At 38.3% G+C, this 25,732-nt stretch overlaps 1 protein-coding gene across 17 annotated transcripts in view; it reads left to right on the plus strand.

The window, feature by feature from the left end:
* The window catches only part of LOC100345702 (WD repeat-containing protein 64), a 172,250-nt gene that overhangs the window by 83,755 nt on the left and 62,763 nt on the right, over nucleotides 1-25,732 (plus strand). For all 17 annotated transcript variants that reach the window (XM_051820752.2, XM_051820748.2, XM_051820755.2 and 14 more), the window contains 3 exons: nucleotides 18,355-18,481; nucleotides 21,221-21,369; nucleotides 25,458-25,581. In XM_051820752.2, the coding sequence (XP_051676712.2) occupies nucleotides 18,355-18,481; nucleotides 21,221-21,369; nucleotides 25,458-25,581 (400 nt within the window). The remainder of the gene's footprint in view (nucleotides 1-18,354; nucleotides 18,482-21,220; nucleotides 21,370-25,457; nucleotides 25,582-25,732) is intronic.

Genomic DNA, 25,732 nt, shown 5'->3' on the forward strand with positions numbered 1-25,732 from the left:
TTTTTGACAGGCAGAGTGGACAGTGAGAGAGAGAGAGACAGAGAGAAAGGTCTTCCTTTGCCATTGGTTCACCCTCCAATGACTGCCGCGGTTGGCACGCTGTGGCTGGCGCACCGCGCTGATCCGATGGCAGGAGCCAGGAGCCAGGTGCTTCTCCTGGTCTCCCATGGGGTGCAGGGCCCAAGTACTTGGGCCATCCTCCACTGCACTCCTGGGCCACAACAGAGAGCTGGCCTGGAAGAGGGGCAACCGGGACAGAATCCGGTGCCCCAACCGGGACTAGAACCCGGTGTGCCGGCGCTGCAAGGCGGAGGATTAGCCTAGTGAGCTACAGCGCCAGCCTGCATTTACTATTCTTGAAGAAGAGTCGACAAATGTTGAAAAATCAGAGACCAATATATACTTACTTTTATTTCATTAGCAAAACCAATGGAACAATGGTTGGCAACCTTCTCAAGCACAGCTTTAATACCAAAAACATTTTCTTCCTTTTTTTAAGAAAAGGAGAAATATACTAGTTTTCATGATTTATAACAGATTGCAACTGGGCATAAAAGTTGCTATTTTTCTAAAATTTTCACTTTAGAAGTGATAAGTAGGAACCCAAGAAAAGGCAAAGCATGAAGACTGTGGATGTGCTTTAGAGCAGGAAGATATGTCTTAAAATCAGGTGCCAAGTTGATAAGCTCAGAGGAAGCCTCTTGGGTTGCTAACCTAGCCCACAGGTGGACTGAGCTTCAACTATCTATGACCAAAACTAAAGTATTCTCATAGGTGAAGATTATGCTGCTATCCCATCTTCAGTAAGCATGGCTAAGAGAATGACTTCTAGAATCAGGCAAACCTAAATTTCAGCCTTGCTCTGACAGTTCCTAGTTGTGTGCTTGCATGAATGATTGCAAATCAATGAGGAGAATAACAAAGCATCTACCTTACAGAGCTGATGAGAGGCTTAAATGAGATCATGTAAGTCAAGTTGCAACATTGTACCTCATACGTAGTAAGCCTTTAATAATTGCTAGGAATTATCAGAAAGACATGTGCTCTCCTCTCTCCAGGAGTAGTGATAGGATCTGTGTTTATTTATCCCTACTCATCTTGAACCCTCTTTTTGACCATACAAATAGAGATTATCAGTGCAGTTCATGGCATAGAATAGGGTGAGTCTTTCTTTAAAAATGCTGCAGATGCTACACAGTCATTATAGTCATTTCTTGCTGCCCACTCATCAAGTCTACTTGATGGTTAGATGAGTTCTCTCTACTTTCCTTGAGCCCCTGATACCACTCTCACTCTGAAAGCTACTTCATCTTTTGCTTAACCAACCATTTTGAGCTCACTTTATTGCTTTCCTCTTTTCTACCTCAAAATGTTTATTTTACCTATACTCTCTTCTATTACTCCTGTCTCCAAATAAGCTCTTTTATTCCTGCCTAAATCAAATTCCTCTTCTTTATTGTAAGCTAAACACTGTCCTATCAAGAACCTTGTTTTATCAAACATGCTTCTCTTCTTCTTATGCTGTTTCTCCAACTTCAAGGTTCCTCCTCTTCCTCAGCTGCAAGTAAGTTATTATTATATTTAAATTTTTTTGAATATCTAAAACTGAGCTTATTTTTCACTTCCATCTCTTTTTCATAACTCTGATTTTCCCCTAGATGTTACCAGTGTCCTTATTTCCCAATGAAAACTGATCCATCTTCAAAGCTACTTTGGACCCTTCTGCCTTCCCAAGTCCTACCACTGCTTAGTCTCAGAGCCTCTGAAATGTATCTCATATTGATAACTTCATTCTTCTTCCCAGAGCCTTGACTTTAGTTCAGACCCTACAAGTGCTCTCAGTTGAAGGTGGCATATTAGGAAGTACTAATAATTGTACTACGATCTTATGTCTCTTCCCTCCCAAGTTACCTGGTCCCATGATTCCTCCCCTAATCCATTTATAACCTTGTCAGAGCCTTCTTAAATGTCTTGAAACATACCTCATGCCTCACAAATAAAGTTCAAATTCTATTGTTAAGGTTCTCTATGGTCTGGAACCGGAATGTCTTTTCAGCTTCATTTCTCCTGGTTTAATTCACCTTCAGACCTTCTAAGCTTCATCAAACACTTTACATCTTCCACAGGTGCTTTGCTATCTTTGAAACAACTCCTCTGTTCCCAGCTATTCTACCCATCCTTGAAATCTAAGAGAAATATGGGGCTCTTTCCCCTTTGGTAAATGAAAAATGTGTAAATCTGAAATAGGTCCAGGATACAGATAGGAAAGACCCTTTAAAATATCTGCTACAGTTTGGATGTAATTTGTCCACTAAAATTCAGGTGCTGGAAGCCTCATCCTCAGAATGGTGATGCTAAGAGGTACTGGAACTATTAAGAGGTGGGACCTAATGTGGGATAGGTAGGCCACCGAAAAAATTGCTCTCTGAAGGCAACAATGTAGCTCTGTGAGACCATAGCTAGTCTCCCTGGGAGTAACCCTAGCAACTGAATTTCTTTGACTCTGTGTCTCACTATGTTATCTCTCTCTGCCTTGCCCATAACTTCCACAATGAGGCCATCTTCCATGTTATGATGTATCCAGAAGGGCCTCAACAGAGCCAAGAGGCACTGGTGCCATACTCTTGAATCTTCAACTATGATCTAAGTAAACATATTTCTTTATAAAGTATCTAGACCTAAGAATTCTGCTATAGCAATGCAAATGGATTAATACAATACGTTATCTTTAAGTTGTAAAAATCTGACATCTTTCCTTACTATAGTTCCTTATATGGCTTATATGGAATTATTATAGGTGATATAAATTCAAGTTGCTCTTTTTTAAAACTACTTTTTGAATAGCTGAAAGTATCCAAGCCAGCGCCGTGGCTCACTAGGCTAATCAGCCGCCTTGTGGCGCCGGCACACCGGGTTCTAGTCCCGGTTGGGGTGCTAGGTTCTGTCCCAGTTGCCCCTCTTCCAGGCCAGCTCTCTGCTGTGACCAGGGAGTGCAGTGGAGGATGGCCCAAGTACTTGGGCCCTGCACCCCATGGGAGACCAGGAGAAGCACCTGGCTCCTGCCATCGGATCAGCGCGGTGGTCATTGGAGGGTGAACCAACGGCAAAGGAAGACCTTTCTCTCTGTCTCTCTCTCTCTCACTGTCCACTCTGCCTGTCAAAAAAAAGGAAAGAAAAAGAAAAAGAAAGTATCCATGATTGAGAGCTTGGTTTCACTACCTTCAGAATTTTCATACCTTCTATGCTTGTTCTCCTTCTTGGGACATTCATTACCTTTTGTGTAAGGTGTGATTTGTAACATTAAGAGTAAGAACTATTTATACCAAAACTTAATTCTAAGAGACTACTGGAGAATCTTCTGGAGAAGACAAAGATTTGTTAGAAAACTTCAATTAATAAATTCTGATAGTCATCTGACAAGAAAAAAAATACAAACCAAGAAAAGGGCATATGGTTTGAGATTCAGTATTCAGCTTGCTTTGCTTTTTGCTGTGTGTAGGCCCAAGCGCTTTTCTTTGAGTTTGTCGCTTCAGGACAGCTCATCAAAAACCGTAAAAGGAAGTCTTTCTTGATGGCTGGGAGCCCTGGAAACAAACATACCTACACGGAGAGGGGTAATTAGTCCCTACACAAAACTTTTGTTTATGGCTGCCATTCTCTATTTATATAACCTGGAAATCTTTTCTGTTATTGCATCTTTGCTTACAAGGATCCATGCTGTTTCAGATTGTTTCCCTCCAGGACACTTGTGGTTCAAACAGTATTTCAGAGAGGCTTACAATACTATTCTATCCTCTAGAGTTTCTCCTCACCCTTCTAGTTTTCATGCCCTTGAGACCCCTTCTATACATATTTTCACACACATCTATTATAGCTTATCTAAAGTAACTTTCTCTGGGTATTCTGTTGAGGTTAACATTCATTCCTCATAAAACATGGCTCCCAAGAAAGATTAGGGTTGTTCCTTGGTTGGTAAACAAGTTGTGTCTCATGGTTTTCTTTTTGGTAATCCTCACTTCCTTCTATGTTAATGTGTGTCAAGTCATTAGAAAGAATGAGGTATATCTAAGCAGATAAATATGCCCTGATATAGATGTGAAATCTTTTATAAGAGAAAATGGAATTAAAAGATAAGCTTATTTTGGTGCCAAAAATTGAAATCCTTGCAAGGTTGTTTCACAATACAGAATTTCCATGAACTTTTGAAAATCCCCTTTATGTGGTCTCATATAATGTGAACTCTAGAGATAAGTAGTGGTATTATTCACTCACCCATAAAAAGTAAGTCTCATAGAAGTTAAGCGATTTGCCAAGGTCAGATAACTAATTGTGGTGCTACAGGATGCAACTGAAGTAATCTGTCTCGAAAGGCAGTATCTTCAAACAATTATTACCTTAACAAGTGCAATTAAGGAACCCAGAGAAAATAACAGGTAGGGAGGAGAACTGTTTAAATTCATTCACTCAGTACATTTAATAATTTGGTAATGAAAACATTAATTTTAAAAATATATTCTGGCTGTCACTGTTTCATTTTGTATTTGCCAATTATCACAGAAAAGAAGTGAGATAAAATTAACAGGTTTAGTTTCACACACATCGCTAAACATATTTTTTTACTTAAGCTATGTGTAAGAATTTAATAAATGCATATATTTTAATATTTATTTATTTATTTGAAAGTCAGATTTACACGGAGAGAGAAGGAAAGGCAGAGAGAGAGGGGTCTTCCATCTGCTGGTTGACTCCCCAATTGGCCGCAATGGCTGGAGCTGCGCTGTTCCATAGCCAGAAGCCAGGAGCTTCTTCCAGGTCTTCCCACGCAGGTGCAGGGGCTCAAGGACTTGGACCATCTTCCACTGCTTTTCCCAGGCCACAGCAGAGAACTGGAACAGAAGTGGAGCAGCTGGGCCTTGAATTGGTGCCCATATGAGATGGTGGCACTGCAGGTGGCAGCTTTACCCACTATGCCACAGCTCAGGCCCAAATAAATATATTTTATTTGAATTCCCTACACACATAATATTGAGTGCCTACCATTTGCACTGCACTGTCATACAAACCCCAATCTTCAAATACATCATTTGTCTCTATTACTATGATAACTCCTAAAACAGTTTCATAATCTCAAACATCTTTAGGCTCTTCCCATGTAAAATCATTTAATCCATTGAGTGACCCTGATTTGATTCAGTTGGGGAATAAAATCTTATTAACCTCTTGTAGCCGTAGCATAAAATTAGGAAGGCAAGCCAAATCCCAATTTCCCCTGACAAGTCAAAAAATAGTAAATTCCCCCATGTCCCTCATTCTATCAAAATGATGCTGCGATTCTAAGGATTTCATCTACAGCTAAAATCTGAAGATGCAATATTCATCATGGTGTGATGTTTGATTTTCCATTGCTATGAAGTATAACTATTTGTCCTCTACTGATTCTTTTGCCCAGACCTGATCCATTCAAAAATAGTAATAATGCTTCTAATATTTTTGCATCTCTGGCATCTAACCCAGAATCCTATAATTATCTGATGTACAATAAATTGTGAATTATGTGTGTCTTTTTAGCATTGTACCTTTTTATAAGTAGATGTACCATTTTTTATATTTATATCTGAGACCAACACCTAAAAATTCATAAATTATAGCAGGAACTCTATGATAAATAGACATCAAAGGAAAAATGGATCCTTTATTAGTGCACTTAAGATAATAGCGATTGACATGAATTTCCCAAGAAGAAAATCCAGGAAACACGGTTGGATCAAAATAATCCTTACTTCTGGTGCACATACACATATCTATTTTTTAAATTTCTGTTTCACCATTATTTATTAATTATTCCTCAAAAAAGGCTGCAAGCAGTCTTTCACTTGTCCTTGCCTTTGATATTTTGTGATTAGTGACTTTAGTTTCCATTTTAATTCTTGTTGTTACTGGAAGCTGAGTTTTTTGTAATTTCAGTTTATAAGCACATGTGTAATAAATAATTTAGAACTTATAAATATTCCAGTTTGCCACGCTAGGGCTTCTTTAGTGAAAGCTTCTGGAGAAGAAACTCTTCTGATTTTCTCTCTATAGCAACTCCATCTCCTTCTGAAATGTCCTGTCTCTCTTGCTTTCTTCTTAAAGTCCTTCAGGGCTGACCTGGCTCCACTTCTTTGCTATCAGCTTTGAAGCACTAAAACCTACCACAAGAATACTGTTGACTTCTGGGGGAATAACTGAAAGTAGAGGACTAGCACTGGGGGAGCCTAATTGTTATTACTACTCCTGTCAACAAAAAGTAACTGACACAGGATGACCACCTAGGAATGATATACAGAGATTATGTTTTCTGAAACAGTTTCCATTTATTGATTTATTTGACTACAAAACAGTGTTAGTGCAGGCATTCAACCTCGCAGTTAAGACACTGGTTAGGATACCTACATCCTATATCAGAGTATCTGGGTTTGATTCCCAGGTCTAGTCCCCAGTTCCATCTTCCTGCTAACGCAGACCCTGGGAGCAGTAGTTGGGCACTTGCCACCCAGGTGAGGGATCTGGATTGCCTTCCTGTCTCCTGGCTGCAGACCAGGACCTGTCCTAGGTATTGTGGCTATTTGAGAAGTTATTGAACAGATGGGAGCTCTTTATGTGTGTGTTTCTGTTTCCTAAATTAAAAAAAAAAAAAGATGTATTGGGTATTTATCCAGTATAAAGCCACTGTAACCTGCTGTCGGACCAAGACAGAGAAACTAAGCAAACAGATCAAAAACCCACTAACCCCAACCATATTACACCTGATCTTAGCCAAAAGGCCAAGAAGTGATAACCCCAACCATATTAAACAGAATACATAGACATTGAGGAAATAGAATCAGATCAGATGTTTATCCTCTTTCAAGGAAGTTTTAGTCTAATAGAAAAGGTCACTGGATAATTGCTAAATGCTATTAATATAGATAGGTATTGGGGCCGGCACTGTGACTCAGCGGGTTAATGCCTGGCCTGAAGCACCAGCATCACATATGGGTGCCGGTTCTAGTCCCAGCTGCTCCACTTCCAATCCAGCTCTCTGTTCTGGGAAAGCAGTGGAAGATGGCCCAAGTTCTTGGTTCCCTGCATCCACGTGGGAGACCCGGAGGAGGCTCCTGGCTTCTGGCTTCAGATCAGCGCAGCTCCGGCCATTGCAGCCATCTGGGGAGTGAACCATCAGATGGAAGACTCTCTCTTTCTCTCTCTCTCCCTCTCCCTCTCCGCCTCTCCTCTCTCTGTGTAACTCTTTCAAATAAATAAATAAATCTTTAAAAAATATATAGATAGGTATTACAAAACCTAGAGGAAGACCATTTAAATTGGAGAAAGTAAAAAATGGAAACTGTTCAATAGAAACAAATTTTTATTGAGTTATTGCTAAATTTTTAAAAAGCACCTGTTTTTATTTTGAGTATATGTATGTGTCTCTAACAGTTTTATTTTATGTGTTTTCTTCTATATTTAAAATATAAATATTATAGTGAATATATCATCCTGTAATTTTCTTTTATTTTCCTCAACCCTGTATTTTGAGACTTATCCATGATATCATATAGCTCTGGTTCATTTATTTTCACGTTTTGTGGTATTCTGTTTGACTAATGCATACCATTTTATTTATCCAACTTGGCCAATTAATTTTTAAAAAATATTTATTTATTTGAGAGGTAGAGTTACAGACAGAGAGAGGGACAGAGAGAAAGGTCTCCATCTACTGGTTCACTCCCAAAATGACTACAACAAAGCCAGAAGCAGGAGCTTCTTTCAGGTCTCCCACATGGGTTCAGGAGCCCAAGCATTTTGGTCATATTTCACTGCTTTCTCAGGTTATAAGCAGAGAGCTGGATCAGAAGAGGTGCAGCCAGGACATGAACTGGCAGCCATATTGATGCCAGCACTGCAGGCAGAGGCTTAGCCTACTTCACCACAGCGCTGGCCCCACCAATGAATGCTTGAGATTTTATTTTTTCTACTCTTTGTGCTTTTTTTTTAAAAAAATTTTATTTATTTATTTTTGACAGATAGAGATAGTGAGAGAGACAGAGAGAAAGGTCTTCCTTCCATTGGTTCACCCCCAAAATGGCCGCTATAGCTGGCAATGCGCCAATCGGAAGCCAGGAGCCAGGTGCTTCTTTCTGGTCTACCAGAGGGGTGCAGGCACCCAAGTACTTGGGACATCCTCCACTGCCTTCCCGGGAGACAGCAGAGAGCTGGACTAGAAGAGGAGCAACCGGGACTAGAACTCGGTGCCCATATGGAATACCAGTGCTGCAGGCAGAGGATAAGCCAAGTGAGCCACGGCGCCAGCCCCTCTGTGTCTTTGTGATTGTTGCTTTTGTTGAATAGAGGTTTTCAATTTTAATTTGAATTTATCAGTCTTTTATTGTTTGTGATTTTTGTGCTTATTTAAGAAATTCTTCCCAACTCTTAAGTTCTTAAATTTACAAAGATACCTTGTTCTATATTTTTCTAAAAATTGAAGACTCCTTTTAATATATAGGTCTGTATGTATGCGTATGTGTGTGTCTGTCCCTCTGGGTCTCTCTGTGTTTGTCTCTATATGCTCACTCCTCCCAGTCTACATTATCCTCCATCTGTCCACTTGTACCTCAGTCAAGAAACCAATCTAGTCTTTGAGCCAGAAGTTACCTTGGTTTAGTTCTTGGTTAGCAGGAAGTATCCTCCTCTTTTCTGAGATTTCACATCTTCTAAAAGGTTCCACCTTTAGGTAAGAATGAAGCCTCCCTATTGTGAGCCAGGAGAACTGTTGCTGTGTCTGCCATGGATCAGCAGGTGTACAGCGCTTCTGATCCGATGTTGCAGGAGCTATTCTGCCACCTTTGTGTACTCCTTTGTGTACTCCCAGTGCCATCTCTGTGGCTTCAGCCCACTCATTGCTCTGTGATTCTCTAATATCTGGGTCTGGAGAGAAATATATCTTGCTTTGGGCCTTTCTGTTTCTTTTTCATATTTTTGTTGTGTGTGGAGAAGAAATTGCATATAAAGGCTTGGACTGCTTAAACTATTCTCACTTGAGCCCTTCTTCTTTTTATGGTAGATTGAAGAAGATAATGGGAATTAGCTAGATAAAGTGGAAGTGGAGACAAACTGAATATGAGCAGAAGAATTTGTGTGAGTGCACAAAGACGAAAATAAAAAAGAGGATTTGGGGGGATTTGAAGCACTTCATTATGACAGTAACCAAAAGGGTATATGCAGACAGACGCAGCAGAAAAACCTAGGGAATAGGTCTAGCATCACAAGGAAGAAATTTTTTTTCTATTTTTTTTAAAAGATCTGTTTATTTACTTGAAAAGCAGATTTACAGAGAGAGAGGGAGAAACAGAGAGAAGGACATACTGAGAAAAAGAGATCTTCCATCTGCTAGTTTACTCCCCAAATAGCTGCAATAGCCAGAGCTGTGTCAGGTCAATGCCAGCATCCAGGAACTCCATCTTGGTCTCTCAAATGAGTGACAGAGGCTAAAGTATGTGATCAGTTATCTGCTGCTTTCCCAAGCACATTAGCAGGGAGCTGGAGCATAAGCCAAGCAGCCTGGACTCAAACTGACACTCCCATATGGGATGCTGGCCTTGCAAGTGGCCACTTAGCCTGCTGTGCCATAATGCCAGCCCCATTGGGAGGTCTTCAAGCCTCCCAAAGGGCAGCTATTGCCGCTTCTGAAAGACACACACAAACAACACACAAACAACTGAAATAACTGAATGCTGAAGAAGAGAAATAAGAAAAACAGAAGATAGAACTACCCTATTCTCACAGATTTCAAGATATATTCACATCAATATGATAAGGTGGAGGGAGCCTGTGTCATTATGTCCATTCTAATATCAAGAAAATGGAAACTCAAGCAGTTTAAGTGATATACACCTAGAAACCCCAGTCCTTCTACCAACTACAATTCCTAATGTATACAAATGAAGCAAAATGACTGTGGACCATGAACATTTCTCAGCCCTAGCAATAAAATCAAATCCAATTTGAATACAGATGCTCCTTCTGCACTCCTTGAATCCATTTTTGTGTCTCTTCCCCTAGGAACCTGAATTCATTAATTTTACTTGTTTATTCTGTAATAAAAAACTGAAAAGATTCAGTGTTCCTTTTTGCTCTCTCTCAAAATTGACATGATTACTAGAAAAAAGGAAGTAAATTCTAATTGTACAAGTTTTGAGTACAGTTGGCTTATAGACAGTGTGCTTCTGAACAAAGGCCCCTTGCCAGTGTCCCCTAAATCACTTAGACATCTTTGTGCTCTTATATAAGGACCAACCTGCCTTAGCAGAACTAAAGGTTTGAACTCAATTAACACAATTAACTCAATTCCACGTGCCTCAAATTAAAAGTCAGTACCTCCATCAACAAAACTACTTTTCAGGCTAGAGGGGATGCCATCTTTTTGGAGCAAGACATCCAGCAACCAGTAGAGAGAAAATGCCATCTAAATAAGCCAAGTATAGGCTGCTGTGGCCCATATCCAACTGGAAGATTTTATTGGAGGGATAAATCCACTGACTTTGAGTCTAGCCTGGAGGGCTGGAGGGGGCCAAGGCACCCACATAGGCATGTGAACCTCACCCCTCCCCCTTACTCTAACAAGGCACACAGACTCACCTTGCCAAGGCAGAGCATAGATACCTCTATTGGTTAGGCAGCTGGCTCTTGGAACACCATGGCTCTTTCAGCAAACGGGGGAGGCTTGTGGGGTTAAGAGTGGATCCCCTGCTCCCTGTGACTGTGAGAGACCTATACCTTGTGGCTGTGGGAATTCTGTGACAGCATGATAGGGTGTTCAATAGGGTGTGGCTGAGTCTTTGGGTAGTCATTGCATCTGGCTTCAGAGGCTGGGGGTTCTGCACTCACAGTGAAGACTACATGGATCCTTTGTACAGTTCAGGCACCTGTGTGGATGAGGTGCCTGGGCATTGTTATGACTGAAGGCAAGCTCTCCTTGGTAGACACAGGCTGCTACCGAGATCATGCCAGTCAATGTGATCACATACTACCCCCTGCTGAAGACAGAGGAGATCTACCACCCCCAACTTGGGTGTTGCCCTGGACTCTTGCCCCACTCTCCAGCACTGGCCAGAGCTCCCTGGCCCTACCCACTATACTCCTCTGGATATCCACTGAAGAAGCAGATACTCCACAAAGCAACAGAGGCATATTTTAAAGACAAAATCTGACAAAGGAGAAAACTATCAAGTATTTTCATAAATGCCTAAAAATAAGTAGAAATACAAGAAACATGAACAAGGAAGACAATATGACTACCCCAAGGGACAACAATAACTCTTGAATATTAGAATATGAGGACAAACAGATTGATGAAACACCTAAAAAGAATTTAAAAGAATGATCATAAGATTATTAAAAAACACAGGAATAATTTTGGAAAAATGGAAGGACGAAGTTGTTACTTATCAATAACAGATTTGAATGTAAATGGCCTAAATTTTCCAATTAAAAAATAAAGACTGGCTAAATGAATTTAAAAATAAGACTCATCTATTTGCTGACTACGAGAACCAGATCTCACCAAAAGATATAGGCAGACTGAAAGTGAAAGGATAGAAAAAGCTATTCATTGCTAATGGAAGGTAAAAACTAGCAGTTGTAGCTATCCTAATATCAGACAAAATAGACTTTGACACAAAAACTGTTAAAAGAGACATAGAAAGGTATTTTAAAGTAATGAGTAAGGGATAAATTTAACACGAAGATGTGACTATAGTAAATGTATATGCACCCAATGCTATTGAAAAATATTAATGGATCCAAAGTGAGACATAGGCTACAATACAATAATAATAGGAGATTTAAACACTTTACTTTCATCAGTGGATAGATAAACCAGACAAAAAATCAACAAAGAAACAGCAGAGCTAATCCACACTTTCGCCCAAATGGACCTAATTGATATCTACAAAACATTTCATTCTATAGCTGCAGAATACACATTCTTTTCATCAGTGCATGGAAATTTCTCTAGGGTAGAGCATATGCTAGGCCATAATGCAAGTATCAACAAATTCAAAAAAACTGAAATCACTCCATGTATCTTTTCTGACCAAAATGGAATGAAGCTAGAAATTAAGAACTTGAAACCCTGGAGAACATGAAAAAATATGGAGATTGAACAACAAGCACCAGATTGAACAGCAGGTTGTAGAAGAAATCAGAAGAGAAATTAAAAAATTTTTAGAAATGAATGAAGATGACAACATAACACATCAAAACTTATGGGATACATCAAAAGCAGTGTTAAAAGGAAAGTTTAGAGCAATCAGTGACCACATCAAGAAACTGAAAAGACATCACATAAGTCATTTAACAATGTATCTCAAGGAGCTAGAAAAACAAGAACAAGAACAAGCCAAAATCAAAATTGGTAGGAGGAAAGAAATAAGTAAAATTAGAGAAGGAATAAACAAATCAAAACAAATAAAATCAGACATGAAAAAGTAGATGTTACAATGGCTATCAGAAATAAAAAAAAAGAATCATCAGGAATGACTACAAACAGCTATATGCCAACAAACTGGAAAATCCAGAAGAAATGTATAGATTTCTGGACACACACAATCTACCAAAACTGAGTAATGAAGACATAGAAAACCTAAGTAGACCAATAACCAAGATGGAGATTGAATCATTAATAAAGACTCTCCCAACAAAGAAAAGCCCAGGACCAGATGGATTCACTGCTGAATTCTACCAGACTTTTAAAGAAGAACTAATTCCAATTCTTTTCAAATTATTCAAAAAAAAAAAACTGAAAGGGAAGGAATCCTCCCAAACTCTTTCTACAAGACCAGCATCTCCTTAATTTAAAAAGCAGAAAAAGACACAATAAAGAAAGAGAACTATAGACCAATCCCTGATGAATGAACATAGATGCAGAAATCCTCGACAAAATACTAGCTAATCGAATCCAAGAATATGTCAGAAAGATCATTCACAAGACCAGGTAAAATTTATTCTTGGTATGCAGGGATGGTTCAACATATGCAAATCAATAAATGTGATACATCATGTTAACAAATAGAAGAGTAAAAACCCTATGTTTATTACAATAGGTACAGAGAAAGCATTTGATAAAATACATCATTATTTCATGACAAAAACCTTAAGCAAACTGGGTATAAAAGGAACATTCCTCAACATAATCAAGGCAATATATGACAAAGACCCAGCCAGCATCTTAATAAACAGGGAAAAGTTGAAAGCATTTCCATTAAGATCATGAACCAGACAAGGATGTCCACTTTCACCATTCCTATTCAATATAGGTCTGGAAGTTTTAGCCAGAGCCATTAGGCAAGAAAAAGAAATCAAAGGGATACAAATTGGAAAGGAGGAAGTCAAATTATCTCTGTTTGCAGATGACATTTTCCTATATAAAGGGAGATCAACAGACTCTACTAAGAGACTACTGGAACTCATAAGAGAGTTTCCTAAGTTGCAGGACATAAAATCAACACACAAAAATCATAGCCTTTTATATTCAACAATGCTGTGACTGAGACAGAACTGGTAAGAAAGTACCATTCACAATGGCTACAAAAAATGTAAATGCCTTGAAATAAATTTAACTAATGATGTTAAAATTCTCTACAAAAAATTTTAAAAACATTAAAGAAAGAAATAGAAGAAGACACAAAAATGGAAAAATCTTACATGTTAGTGGGTTGGAATAATTAATATAATCAAAATGTCCATACTACCCAAAACAATTTATGGTTTCAATGTGATCTCAATCAAAATGAAATGACATTGTTTGTAGATCTAGAAAAAAATGATACTAAAATTCATATGGAAACACAAGAGACCCCAAATACCTAAAGCAATCTTATACAACCAAAACAAAGCTGGAGGCACCCCAATGCATGATTTCAAGACATACTACAGGGCAGTTATAATCAATATAGCTGGGTACTGGCAAAAAGCAGACATGTAGGCCAATGGGTCAGAACAGAAACCCCAGAAATTAACCCATGCAGTTAAAACCAACTAATCTGATAAACAAGCTAAAATTAATTCCTGGAGAAAGGACAGCCTCTTCAACAAATGAACATAGATGCAGCTCAAGAAACTCAAAACAACAAAACAAACAATCCAGATAAGAAATGGGCAAAGTACACGAACAGGCATTTTTCCAAAAAAATGAAGTACAAATGGTCAATAGACACATAAAAAAAAAAAAGCTCAGGATAACTTTCACTCAGGAAAATGCACAATGAGGTTTTATTTCAACCCCATTCAATTGGCTATCATCCAAAAATTAAAAAAAAATGAATAAATAAATTCTGGGGTTGGTGTTAAGCTGCCTGTAGCAACGGCATCCCATATTTGTTCCAGTTCATGTCCTGGCTTCTCTTTTTCCAATCCAGCTCTCTGCTCTGGCCTAGAAAAGCTGTAGAAGATGGCCCAAGTCCTTGGGCCCCTGCACCCATGTTGGAGACTCAGAGGAAGCTCCTGGTTTCTGACTTCAGATTGCCCCAGCTCCAGCTGTTACAGCCATTTGGAGAGTAACTGGTCGATGGAAGACCTTTCTATCTGTCTCTCCCTCTCTCTGTCTGTAACTCTACCCCTCAAATAAACAAATAAAATCTTTTTAAAATTGAAAAAAATGCTGGCAAGCATGTGGAGGGAAAGATATATTAGTCCACTGTTGGTGGGAATGTAAACTAGTACAACCATTATGAAAGATAGTATACAGATTGCTCAGAAATCTGTAAATAGATCTACCATATGACCTAGCCACTCTACTCTTGGGAATTCACCCAAATGAAATGAAGTCAGTATATGAATGAATTATTTGTACCACCATGTTTATTGTAGCTCAATTGTAGCTAAGATATGGAATCAATACAGATGTCCATCAATTGATGACTGGAGAAAGAAAATGTAGTATATATACACTATGGAATACTACTCATTCATAGAAAGAATAAAATCCTGTCTTTTGCAACAAAATTTATGCAACTGGAAACCATTATAAGTCAGTCCCAAAAAAGACAAATATGTTTTCTGTGATATGTTGTAGTTAATATAGATACAAAAAATGTATAGGAATGAAACAGACATCTTGTGATTTGATTGTTGTAAAATTTTTAGTCCTTCTTTACACTTCTATGTAACTGTGGTCTTTACACTTCTTACTTGTTGTACATTATGATTAGTACTGCATTAAGTCTGTGATTATAGGGTGGTCTGAAATTATATATTTGCAAAAATTAAATAAGAAAAAGGAAGGAAGGAGGGGGATTGAGGGAAGGAGAGGTTGAGGGAGGGACTTATGGTTATCTTGTCAACAGGATTGAATACAAAAAAAACATTACAAAAAACCAGCCAAAGGAGGAGCTGGTTTTGTGAAAAAATAAACAAAATTGACACGCCATTGGCCCAACTAACTAAAAAAAGAAAAGACCCAAATTAATAAAATCAGAGATGAAAAAGGAAATGTAACAATAGACACCACAGAAATAAAAAGAATCATCAGAAATTACTACAAGGACTTGTATGCCAGCAAACAGGGAAACCTATCAGAAATGGATAGATTCCTAGACACATGCAACCTACCTAAATTGAACCAGGAAGACATAGAAAACCTAAACAGACCCATAACTGAGACAGAAATTGAAACAGTAATAAAGGCCCTCCCAACAAAGAAAAGCCCAGGACCAGATGGATTCACTGCTGAATTCTACCAGACATTTAAAGAAGAACTGACTCCAATTCTTCTCAAACTATTCAGAACAACATCCTATTGAATGGGGAAAAGTTGGAAGCATTTCCACTGAGATCTGGTACCAGACAGGGATGCCCACTCTTACCACTGCTATTCAATATAGTTCTCGAAGTTTTAGCCAGAGCTATTAGGCAAGAAAAAGAAATTAAAGGGATAAAAATTGGGAAGGAAGAACCCAAACTATCCCTCTTTGCACATGATATGATTCTTTATTTAGGGGATCCAAAGAACTCTACTAAGAGACTATTGGAACTCATAGAAGAGTTTGGAAAAGTAGCAGGATATAAAATCAATGCACAAAAATCAACAGCCTTTGTATACACAGGCAATGCCATGGCTGAGGAAGAACTTCTAAGATCAATCCCATTCACAATAGCTACAAAAACAATCACATACCTTGGAATAAGCTTAACCAAGGACGTTAAAGATCTCCACGATGAAAATTACAAAACCTTAAAGAAAGAAATAGAAGAGGATACCAAGAAATGGAAAAATCTTCCATGCTCATGTATTGGAAGAATCAATATCATCAAAATGTCCATTCTCCCAAAAGCAATTTATACATTCAATGCAATACCAATCAAGATACCGAAGACCTTCTTCTCAGATCTGGAAAAATGATGCTGAATTTCATATGGAGACACAGGAGACCTCGAATAGCCAATGCAATCTTGTACAACAAAAACAAAGCCGGAGGCATCACAATACCAGATTTCAGGACATACTACAGGGCAGTTGTTATCAAAACAGCATGGTACTGGTACATAATCAGATGGATAGACTTATGGAACAGAATTGAAACACCAGAAATCAATCCAAACATCTACAGCCAACTTATATTTGATCAAGGATCCAAAACCAATCCCTGGAGTAAGGACAGTCTATTCAATAAATGGTGCTGGGAAAATTGGATTTCCACGTGCAGAATCATGAAGCAAGACCCCTACCTTTCACCTTACACAAAAATTCACTCAACATGGATTAAAGACTTAAATCTATGACCGACACCATCAAATTATTAGATAGCATTGGAAAAACCCTGCAAGATATAGGTACCGGCAATGACTTCCTAGAAAAGACCCCAGAAGCACAGACAGTCAAAGCCAAAATTAACATTTGGGATTGCATCAAATTGAGAAGTTTCTGTTCTTCAAAAGAAACAGTCAGGGAAGTGAAGAGGCAACCAACAGAATGGGAAAATATATTTGCAAATTATGCAACTGATAAAGGGTTGATAACCAGAATCTACAAAGAAATCAAGAAACTCCACAAGATCAAAACAAACAACCCACTTAAGAGATGGGCCAAGGACCTCAAGAGTGTCAATTTGTTAAGTCAACAACAGGAGTCACTGTGCACTTACTCCTCATGTAGGATCTTTGTCCTTAGTGTGCTGTACATTGAGATTTAATGCTATAACTAGTACTCAAACAGTATTTTTCACTTTATGTTTCTGTGTGGGAGCAAACTGTTGAAATCTTTACTTAATGTATGCTAAACTGATCTTCTGTATATAAAGAGAATCAAAAATGAATCTTAATGTGAATAGAAGGGGAGAGGGAGTAGGAGAGGGGAGGGTTGCGGGTGGGAGGGACGTTATGGGGGGGAAGCCATTGTAGTCCATAAGCTGTACTTTGGAAATTTATATTCATTAAATAAAAGTTAAAAATTAAAAAAAAATTGTACCTGTGAAATAATAAAATCGGTTCTCTTTATATTAATAAAAAATTTTTAAGAAACCAAAACTTCTTATCAGATGATTATATATATTTCTATAAAATAACCACCCATTTCCGCAATCAATATTTTGCTTGAATAGGTTAATAATAACTATTATAATATGAAAATATTATTTACAGTTAAAGCATGATTAGGAAATGTAATCCTTGGTCACACTTACCTGAAATTTAATTGCATCATAGCTTGCTAAAAATAATTTAAAAGACTAAGATCAGTTATTATGGGTGACAAAGTGTAAATTTGACCTAGTTTGGCTGAATTTGTACTTCATTGTTCTTTCTATTCTAAATTCATAAATTCAAGTCCTATTTGAATAATTACATAATTCTCTTTCTTCCCTCAAAGGAGAGCTCTAATAATCCAATTTCCCATACTCTACCTACATCTGCATTTTTCCTCTAAAACTGATTTTTATAATTTGTACACTCTAGGCAAGAGGAAAGGAAACCTTACTAAGATATTCCTTTACTCATAACTCATGAAAGGGAAATTTGAAAACATCCATCTGAAATATAAATATTCTGTTTGTTCCTCCATAGTAGAAAGAGAAATATGACTTGAACAAGCAATAAACACATGCTCTGCCCCAGAAAATCCAGTTCCTAAAGATATATACTTATGTAAAGCTTGAATCACTATTGCTAATTTCCTCTGATACAAACCAATATTCAAATTGGAGCTTGGCAAATGTGTGTTCACGATGTCAATTATACTTTTTGGCAAATTTATAAAAGCATATTAAAGACTCTAAAAATGTTTTACCTAAATGTCTTGGAAGGGTAAAGAATAAACAGTACTGAACTATGTTTTTCCATCCCAAGGTTTTCAGGGTGTGGGATATACAGACTCTCTCACTACTTCAAATCTTCCATGATACCCAGGGAGGACCAGGAGACATGCAGATTTATTCTATGATATATGATGCCAATCATGGCATGCTCATAACAGGTAAGCGTACCCAAATAATGGCAAATGAAACTCATATCTTGATTTTAACCTCCTTTAAACTAGCATTTGAGCACTAACTAGGAAAAAAAAAACAGAAAGAGAAATTGCAAACCATAACTAACCAAAGTGGATTTTTATTTCAATTCTATTCTTCCCCATCTTTCTATGGCCAAGTAGAGGACATGTATAACTGCATATATCTAAAAATACCAAGTCCGTGCTGTAAGTTCTTGAACCTAGGGACGCATGACCTGAACTTAAGCATAAAAAGATGATGTAATCTGTTGCTAAATATAGTGCAAATCCAGCTCCCATGCTCAGCTGTTGAGGTTCTCAGAACAGGAATGTGATCCTATCTTCGAGCAGCTGCAACAGCACACATCGGCATGATCCCCTTTCTACAGAAAAGCAATATGGCCCCATGCATTCTGGAAGTGAGTCAGTAGCTCAGATCAAGGACTGTACTGACCCTTCCACTTGCCTTTGCCTCTCAGCAAAGACCAGAGGGAGGACAGAGTCTAGGATGACAGAACTAGACAGATACTAATACAGAGACAAGGGCCCTGCTAAGCACTTAGTTTGAACACCATTCATAAGTGTACCCTTAAACTTTAGAAGAAAAACAAATGATACTACCAGTAGTTTGTCCTTCTGGAATAGTAAGCCAGAATATATGTCCTAAGCATTTTCTACTGACCACTTGCCCTGAGTTCCAATAGGATTACCAAAACAGGGAAGTGGTTGGTGTTGCCTGCTAATGAAGAATAGAATTAATTTTTAACTCTCCCACCTCTGGATTAGGAGTGAACTAGGACTTCATGCTCAATAAATAACTTCTGATCTAAAACAAAACTGTTCTAGTTGTAAGCACCCTTCCTCTATTTCAACACCTCGAAAAAAGTACATATGAATGAGTATGAATAAGTTTTCTCTCTTAGTTCCCCAGCTTGCGTGTTTTATTACTGGGTTCAGTACTTCATGCCATTTGCCATCAGAGCAACTAAGGACCCAAATAGCAAGGCAAAAAAGGAAGGAGATGAGGAAGAAGAAAAAAAACCAGAAAAACCAAGACTTCCCAACTTTATATAATTCTGATTAGTACTTCTGCTTGCAAAAATATAGAGCTCTATGCATCGCTTAATCACTGAAATTACATATATTGACTACAACCATCAACTTACCATCAGAATTACAGGAAGCATATTTCATACTTTAATTTAGGCTTTGATTCCAATGCAGCAGTCAGAATGCTCTTTTAAACCCAATGAACAGGCACAGTGCCTGGAAATGCCATGTAGAGTATGTTTTTGTGAGTGTCACAGTTGTTATCATTATTGCTCTATGACAACTACTATCTGTATAGCTCTTTTTCAAAAGCATTCATAACATTTTTCATTTGACCTACACAACCATCATGTGAGATAGGAATTATTATATTCATATTTTATAAGTGATAGTACTGAATCTCAAACAGTTCATCTGGTAAAAGGACACGAGGTAGAATCATAGAGCAGGAGTTTGATCTCAGAGCCTTCTGATTCCTGAATTCCTGTGCCTTCTCAGGACTGTAATGTGCCCATAGTATTAATATAACAAATCCCCTAAAAGTAGAAGCATATCTAGATTGTCCACAGCATCTGCGGCATTGTTGAAGTCTACTGAGTAAAGTTAAGTTACTCTCAGTGTAATGATAAAGGATCTACCAAGAAGCTCCAAGTGGGATTTGATTATCTGGTAACCAGATGCCTCTCACATTTGCATACCAAGGTGTTTGAACTGAGATACATTACCAGATGAGCCATCTCAATCCTTCTTCACACATGAACAGATCTTATCCCAAAACACCTCAGTAACTTTGGCTGAAACTTCTCCTAGAGTTAAAATTTCTTTGGAGAGACTTGAGAAACTCAGTGCAAAATCTGCCTTTGGTAACTCAGTCTCCATATTCATAAAATGGGGAAAATTTCATATTTGAGCTAAAGAATGTTTTGAGATCCTTATTTCTATTTCCAGACATTACACAAAAACAGAAACAGAACACACAGTTAATTGATTTTCCCAGCTAAATCAGACTTTCACTCAATAATATTATATCACAAAACCAAGTCAAACAACCTTAGCACAGTGCAAGCCAAGAATACCTGCTCTCCATCTAATGGTTACACTAACTACATTTATCACCATGGTGACTTGGAAATTAATCTTATTTATTATTGATGTTGCAAACACTAGCTTGCAAACATTCTCATTCATTATACTTATTAAGATCATTTTCATAGAGTGCTTTATCTTTTGTTGTTTGAAAAGGGGCTCTCTAACAATAAATTTAAATCATGAAATGGGAGCTTACCTTCAGCAGAAATCTGATCATCACAATTCTTGCTGTGCACCAATGGAGAGGTATGAAGTAAGCACAATAAAGAAGAGGGAAACTGGATTATAAAAAATAGGAAATTGAGGGTCACTAAAATGAGGATGTCAATGAAGTCCCAAATAGCCTTGTATTTAAAAAGTATGAAGCACCAAATGAATGATTTTCTCTGGCCAAATGACAATTGCTTTATTAGTCAAAAATGGTTTAGAGTAAATGAACATACTTTCACCTCATTAAGTTTCCTAGGTAATGACATTACTAAACTAACTGATACGCTGTTTCCAAACACAATTGCTTGAGAAAAACGCTTTGGGATTCGAAATTTCAAGTGCTGAGTGTTTATGGGATTACTGCTTCTATTCCAGGGTCTAGTGTTATGGACATGTACCCTTTGTCAAGGATGATACAAGATACAGAACATGTTCCTCACACACATAAACAAGAAATCAATGTCATGCTTTACAACAAATCTTTTCACCAAGTACTCACTATTTGCTCTGAATCCATAATTAAGGTGGGTACTTATTGAATCTTCAGAAAGAAAAAGGCAGAGCAAATAGAATTTTCTCTTCTTCCAGGTAAATTATTGAGTGATGAGGTAAGTATAGTGGCACATGTAAGATTTTTTTGCAAGGTTTAATTTTTATAGAAAGCTTTTATTTAATAAATATAAACTTCATAAGTACAATTTTTGGATTTTAGCAGTTCTTCTCCCCATACCCACTCTCTCACCCCTAAAACATCCCACCTCCTACTCCCTCTCCCTTTCCATTCTTCATCAAGATTCATTTTTAATTATCTTTATATACAGAAGATAAACTCTATGCTAAGTAAAGATTTCAACAGTTTTTACCCACACAGACACACAAAGTATAAAGTACTGTTTGAAGACTAGTTATACCGTTAATTCTCATAGTACAACACATTAAGGACAGAGGTCCTACATGGGGAGCAAGTGCACCATGACTCCTGTTGTTGATTTAACAATTGACACTCATATTTGTGACATCAGTAATCCCCCGAGGCTCTTGTCATGAGCTGCCAAGGCTGTGGAAGCCTCTTGAGTCCACAAACTCTGACATTATTTAGACAAGACCATAATCAAAGTGGAGGTTCTCTCCTCCCTTCAGAGAAAGGTACCTCCTTCTTTGATGGCCCCTTCTTTCCACTGGTATCTCACTCACAGAGATCTTTCATGTAGCTAATTTTTTGCCACAGTGTCTTGGCTTTCCATGCCTGAAATGTTCTCATGGGCTTTTTAGCCAGATCTGAATACCTTAAGGGCTAGTTCTAATGCCAGAGTGCTGTTTAGGACATCTGACATTCTATGTATCTGCTGTATGGCCTGAGTCACATGCTGGATCATTCTCCCTTTTTAAATTCTATCTATTATTATTATCAGACACTAGTCTTATTTATGTGACCCCTTTGACACTTAATCCTATCTTTATGATCAGTTATGAACTTAAATTGATCACTTTAATTAGTAAGATGGCATGATATTTGCCAACTTAATGGGATTTGGAGTCCCATGTTAAGTTTTTAGCTTTATCCTTAGGGATAAGTCCGAGGGAATGTGTGCTGAACGTACATCTCCTTCCTCTCTTATTCCCACTCTTATTTTTAACAGGGCTCAATTTTCAATTGGATGTAAACACCTAAGATAATTCTGTGTTAAGTAAAGAGTTCAACCAATGGTATTAAGTAGAAAAAGAAAATACAGAAAAGAATAAAATAGTAAGCTGTTCCTCAACAGTCAGGATAGAGGGTGATCCAATCATTGCTTCTCATAGTGTCAGTTTCATTTCTACAGGTTTCCTTGTTGTAAATGACCGGATTTCTATTTTTTTTTTTTACTACTTTGTTGTATTCCATAAAGTACATATCCCATTTCTTCATACAGTCTTCCATTGATGGGCAAAATGGCACTCACTCTATTGGCTTGTATGCCTTTGTGAGGTGATCAGAGAGAGAGAAATGTGTCTATACCATCCTTTTTTTTTTCCTCCTCTATTTAGGCTGATGCACTTTTGCCCACAGGGCTTCTAGCCTCATTCCCTCTAATCTCTTCCTGCCGCTTTTTCACCAGTAGCCTGGGATACTGTGGTCTCTTCTCACTTCACTTTCCAGCACCGGTATGGGGGCTTTCAGCTGTTAGAGTCCCGAGCCGTGGGCACCCACATCTTCCACGTAGGTCCACCATGTCCCTCTAATTTTGGTAGAGTTTCCTCTGCTGTTTTTTTCCCTAACTCCTTCCTGAGACTACACGATCTTCACTCTTCTTAAACCATCTTCTCCTGGGCTAGAGCAGTAAGCTCCCTCCCTATTCCACCATCTTGGAACTGCCCCATGGCACACATAAGATTATACATTAGAGCTGTCTTTACACTTTCATGAATACATGAACAACAAACATTTGAAAGCCAGTTCAGACTACTTGCTTCCAAGCCACATATTCAACTGAATAAATAAAGCCCGCAATTACTGTCAAAACAGAAATTTTAAAGAAAAATACATCAAGGAAAGAGAATTATTCTGTATTTTGATTGTTTTGGGGCTGGACTTACAGTTAATTAACAATAAAAATATTTTTTATTAAATTTACATGAAAAACAGTTTGAAGAAATGACCAAAGTACTGTACTTTTATTATTTTTGGACAATGTAATGACAAAACATATGGATAGCTAGACCACAGAAGTGAATTCTGGTTATTTTACCCAAGAAATATATAGGGGACTGAGGAGGAACTAATGGAAAATAAGGTTCACTTCAGAGAGCTTGCTTATTCAGCTTCATTGCAATCTCAATTACCAGTCTGCGGAGATTTTCTAGCCTGGGAGTGTGAATGATTTCACTCCTAAAAGGATCTCAGTGGCTTGCTGTATGTAGTACATAAGAGTCCAAGTGGCCCTTTCTGAGGTTACAGTTCCTCATGTCATTTCAGCCTGATCTACTTAATAATCCATAGACCAATCTGACATATTTTGAGATGGCACATGAACCCAGATGAACCCCAGTGTGTCTCGCCAGGAACACTTACACACTTCTGCTGCTTTCCTGAAGCCTGTTACCACTCTGTCCTCTAGGGAACAGGCTGTGTGGTCAAACTAACAGCATCTGTCATTACACCCACAGGGGTCACCTGGCAGTCATGCTAGAGGTGTTTGCTTCAGGTGTTTATTCTTTTATTTCACATCTGCTCTCCAAAGGAGACATATGGACACAAAAGTGAGCTTTCCTCTGGAGACTTTCCAACCACCTCTCATTGTTTTGGACTTTTGTACTCATCTCAGGCTAAAATCTCCCGAGTTTGGTGCATTATCATTTATTTCTGGTAATGCCTTAAGGGAGAATAAGTAGAGGGAAACTAAAAGAACTACCTGGTCTGCTTCCTCACTATACTGACTCTTAAGGGGCAAATGACTTTGCTGGGTGGGATAGAAGAGTAGAAATAATCCAGGTAAGTTTTCATAGTTGACTGGTTGGACAGGGATTATACTATGATGCTGGAGATGGGTGACTCTGAGATCCATACATACAATGACTCACACTCTTTTTTCCTTTTAGCACCCTCTCTATACCTAGGGACACACAAAGAATATAAATATGGGCCCTAGGGCCATACTGATGCCATTCAAGTCCTCATTCTACCGATCCCAGTCAGTGGTTCTTCACTGTCTGAACTCTAGACTGTTTCCTTAGATGCTTCCCTAACAATCCCCACTCCCTGCAATGGCAATAGCATCCTTCCAGTTCCCTGGAGAAAAAAACTACATCTTCTCATCTCCAGCGTTTTGCACGTGCTGCCTTCACCCCTCCAAATACCTCAAGTCCAGCCATTCTGTGGCCAATCCAGCTCTATTACTCTCTGGTGGTCAAATTTACATCTAAACTTGGCAGATCTGTGACGACAGATTCTGATGGAAAGTCTGCAAGTCTCAAGTCTCTTCTATGTTTCCAAAGAGAGAGAATGATGAATGCTGAGATGCTTCTGGATTTTCTAATTACATCCAGCCTAACTACACAGATGGCTTCCTGTAAAATCACAACACCATCCCCACCTCTCTCTCTCCATCTCTTTCTCTCTCTCTCTCTCTCTCACTCTTTCTTTCACTAGGCCCATGTTCACAGTTAAAATACTCTTTGAAAAAGTCAATGAATTATTTCCTCAGGGTTGTCTCACATTCCAAGATATTAACCATGGCATCTGTCCCAAACCCCTTAGCAAATTTGGGATAGCATCAACAGGGAATAAATCTAGTTTGATTTCCTGTTTGTGTACTTTTCAAAGTTACATTTCTATCTTGCTGTTAACATCGCTTCATCTTTACAACTGATGACTCCAAAGACAGGCAATGTCCAGAATACACTGAATCACTACCTGATTCACCCAACTATTGGCAACAGAGGAGGAGACCACAGTGACTGTTAGCACTGCATCTTTCAGAGTTTTTCTTGATCAAATCAACATTCAGGGTCAAGTTCTAGGAAAGGTGTCATGTGTACAGCACCAGTTTTGAAGTTATTTTGAATATTGCAAATGTTAAGAATCTAAGGGCACAGTGGATTACTTTTTAGTAGCTGGTGTTCTCTTTTTCAGGTATGGGAACTCGAGACTGGTTTCCAAATATACCAGATTTCAGATGCTCATGGCTACGGTGTTGAAGTGACATCAGGAGATATTGATGAAAGTGGATTTTGTTTTGCCACAGGAGCATATAATGGTCAGAGTTAGATCCAGAATTTAGCCTATCTGCTGCGGCATCCTGCAAAGTTGTGCTAGTAACTCATTAGTTTCCTTTGGTTATAGGGAGAGTATGAATCAAGCTGGACTATGTAAGCATGCCAGTGAATAGTAACAGATTGACTTACCTA

The sequence above is a fragment of the Oryctolagus cuniculus genome, chromosome 13 (assembly GCF_964237555.1).
Source record: "Oryctolagus cuniculus chromosome 13, mOryCun1.1, whole genome shotgun sequence".
NCBI classification, from domain to species: Eukaryota; Metazoa; Chordata; class Mammalia; order Lagomorpha; family Leporidae; genus Oryctolagus; species Oryctolagus cuniculus.